Below are 3,714 nucleotides of genomic sequence, written 5' to 3'. Positions count from 1 at the left end.
TACTTCAGGAGAAAAATACCAAATTAAAAGCCAAAAACAAAGGGTTGGCTTTTAGCCGTTTCATATTACTTACCCTAAGTTATTGGTGGAACACTAATATGTAGGCTTGGTGTAGCAATGTCTTTCAAGTCTCTCTAATGATAAAAAATAATAATAAAGCAATTTCTTCCCAAAGAACAAAGGTTTTGATTTAATTGGGAAGAGAAATATAAACCCATAAGGAAAATTCTTTCTTACCTAAGTAAAATTTTTAAATGTCGGTTATTTTATTCTTTCAGTTTGTATTAGTTTTTACATTCTTTCTAAATATATACTTATTTGTATGGATTCTTAAACTGAGCTAAATTATTTGGCATCATTTAACCACAAAAATCAATCAGTGAGAAGTAGAAAGTCTGGTAAGAGGTAAAGTGGTGACAGTTTTCAAGTTAACAGTAACCATAAACCAAAAAAATTTAAATTGTGACAAACAGTTCTCTCCTTTTCAGACAAAAATACTTTCTACTTACTCCTTAGATTACTAAACAGCCCTTTATCCCACTTCAGAATAGAAAGCACTTCTCACTGTAATTCTTAGCTATTCTATTCCAAAGATTATGTTCCGATTCTTACTCTTTAAATGGAGTGTATTTTCCAAATACAGTATTTCTTAGGGCTTGAAGTTGAATCCAGATCCATACACTATCAAACCACTGTACAACTTGTTATACTCTGTGATCCAAATATAACTTGAACAGCAAACATTTCTGAAACTCAATGGTACATGCATACTTGTAAACATTTAAACGTTAGTAAATGAACATAACTATATAATGAAACTGCTTCCATGGATCACGCCCCAAATATAGTGCTATAGATTTTGAAATATCTTCTTAAAAATGCAAATAAAACTAATATTACCGTATTATTAGTTTTGAGAACAACAACATAAAGATTAAATTTGTAGTGCATTTCTTTCTTTTTTCTTTTTTTTTCTTTTTTTACACAGAGTACATGAAAACTATGTGCTGTGAAAACTAAGTCCTATGAATAAAAACTAAGTGCTATACTCAAAGGGAAGAAGGGAGGAATGGAGGACAAAGAATGTTAACTGTGAGTAGAATAGGGCAGTTCTAAATATAGCTGAAAGAGAAGTCAAAGTATTCCTTTAAACATTAACTTTATCAAACTATAAGAAATGCATTGTTAAAATGTTTCACTAAGAAGTAGGTTATGTAAGCTCACAGTTTCTATCAGTTGTCCGGTGTTCTCAGAAAGTATGTAGATATGGAGAGATGGTAGTCCAGAATAAGTTGCCACAATAACTGTGCAATTATGTTTTGGCAGTTTGGGGGAGCTTCTCATATAGTCCAAGATAGTCTTAAACTTTGTGGGCTTTCCTTAAACAGATACTCTTACAAAGCAGATCATCAGTGATGGCCACGTCTGGGTAGTTTCGGAGGCAGGTGGAATCCGCAGGACGTTGCCAACCCTTGATGCCATGGAAGAGCTGCTTATCTCCTTGGACTTCTGCTTGTGCCACTGCAAGAAGCAGTCTCTTGAGGAAGGTACAGGAAGTTACATGCCACATACATGGGGAAACGTGTATCCTGGTTGTCTAGGCTTATAACCCGTAGCTCTTGATTCTTTCTCAGAGAAAGAACATGATAGTCGGCCTCCATTTTGAAAACCTCTCTTCCATTCTCGTCCAATGAGATCACTCGCAGACGGAAGGCAACTTTTCTCTGCCAGAGTAAGTTGGCGCCAAGGCCACAGGAATCATTCAATGCACAGCGGCGGAATATAATGCGCTGGTTGGTGTAGCATACTACCAAGTCCCAGGCAAAGTTGAAGCCAGTCCAGGTCCAGCTGCGTTCCTCACCTTTGCAAATTTTCCCTCCACACCTCATGCTGTTTCCATAGATGTCAGACATGTAGACATCCACTGGTCCAACTTCCCTGTTTTGCTCTGCCTGAATAAGTGTTAGCCATTGTTCTTTGTATATGTGGGTCAGCCATGTTGCAGGGATAAGTCCATCCTGGTCAATAATGTGTGCTGAAGGCGGGTCACAGATGATGTAGGCAAGCCTTAGCTGCTGGAACACCGGCACAAAGGCTCTCCCCTGCTCACAGTCCAGAAACTGGGTGCCATCTGAATCGCCTTTGTACTTGGCAAAGCACAAGTGTTCTATAGGCAACAGTCCGCTTTCGGATCCTGTGGAAGCGAGTTCCAGCTGCAGGAACATCCACTTTTTCAGTGTAGTGTATACATCCATCTCCACTTCAACCACCAAGAGATCTGAAGAGGCAATGAGCTCTTTCATGAGATCGAGATTGATTTCTAGCAATAGTTCATCATTTTGCCGCGTTATCAGGTTGTCCAAGAGCCACTGGCGGCAAATATATCTTATACTCAGGAGCCCATAAATCTCAGCAGAGTAGTAGTAGGTGCACACAGTCTCAGCATTGACTGAAGTCATCATTATCACCTCACACTGCCGAATTAGCTCATCCAACTGCAGCATACAGGCTGTGGCCAAGGTGGCAACAACTCGGCAGGGAGGAATTACAATTGCTCTCCGGTACAAGAAGCCCAAAACCTCATGGAAAGAGTCACGATCAATGTTCTCATCGGGCATCTGCATCTCGATTGTACTCATGTTTGTCTCCCGCCAGGCACCACTGAACATGCTAGAAAAGTACCCCGACCGGCATAGGTAGGCCCTGTGCAAGCACCATTCCTCTTGAAATGCACAGATCTTTACGTCACTGTCCTCACCCCCCAGGAAAAGCACTTCCTCTCTGGTCAATGCCACGTGGGGAACTTTTGCCAACGTCCCCCCTGGACCAGCCTTCCGCTTGCGGCCTGGCTGGCTAGCGGTGGCGACTGTGCCCGAATGACTTGCCTGCTCTTCAGGGACGGCCGCCGCTCCTGCTTCCGCACGCTCCTCCTCCTCATTTCCACCCGCGGGAGGTTCTTCTTCTGCGGCCTGATTTGGTCTGGAGCTCATTCGACTGTTTAGAGCTCCCATGGCTTCGTATAAACGGCAAAGCCGTGGATTTCCACCTCAGGCGTTCAGGCGTAGAGGCCGAAAACAAATCCTCGAGCGAGACTGCCGCTGAACAGCGAACCGCGCGGCGCAGCCTCGAGGACAAAATGGCGGCCAAGAACAGCCACTCTGAAATACCACCAAACCAGCGAGAGAACGGCGCCCCCTACCTTGGAGGACCACACATTGCACCTTCCCTCCAAAACTTCCTGTTCTTGGGCTCCCTTCACCGACTGATGGCTCGATCTATACCTTTTTGCGTGGACCTCTTTGATTATGCTCATGAACACAAACTTTGAGTGATAATTTCATTATTGGGAACTACATCTTGCTTCGATCTTTGTCCTCCAAATGGTTCGCATACCTTATTAAGTTCTGCAACTGTATCAGCAGCAGAGAAAGTAAAGCCATATTCAGTAAAAAAGATAATATGTGCCCTTTATCCCACTATATTTTAAACCATATTTGTTAAAAATAATGTTTACAGCTGTACAATTTATTATATTTTATTTATCATAATTTATTCACAGTGCATTCCAATTTTTATCCCTACGCACTTATCTTCCCATTCCACTCTTCCTGCCTCTTCTGCAATATTCCCCTGCCCCAGACCTCTGACAGGGGGCGGCCTGTCCCCAACTGTCTGGACATAGCCTATCAGGCCTTATCAGGATTGCCTGCATTC

The 3,714-nt window shown here is 42.5% G+C and overlaps 1 protein-coding gene across 1 annotated transcript; it reads right to left on the bottom strand.

Annotated features, from left to right (window-relative positions):
- Positions 1-1,493: 1,493 nt before the first annotated feature.
- On the bottom strand, positions 1,494-3,129 carry LOC311601226 (germ cell-less protein-like 1; the record flags this gene model as incomplete). Its single annotated transcript, XM_084788616.1, has 1 exon — positions 1,494-3,129. Exon 1 carries the CDS (start codon positions 3,009-3,011, stop codon positions 1,494-1,496), a length of 1,518 nt encoding a protein of 505 aa, XP_084644742.1. The 5' UTR covers positions 3,012-3,129.
- Between the last annotated feature and the right edge of the window lie 585 nt (positions 3,130-3,714).

Source organism: Acomys minous (assembly GCF_964271855.1).
Source record: "Acomys minous genome assembly, chromosome: 7".
Classification (NCBI taxonomy): Eukaryota; Metazoa; Chordata; class Mammalia; order Rodentia; family Muridae; genus Acomys; species Acomys minous.
The sequence above is the reverse complement of the archived record's forward strand: the minus strand, read 5'-3'. Positions and strand labels throughout refer to the sequence as shown.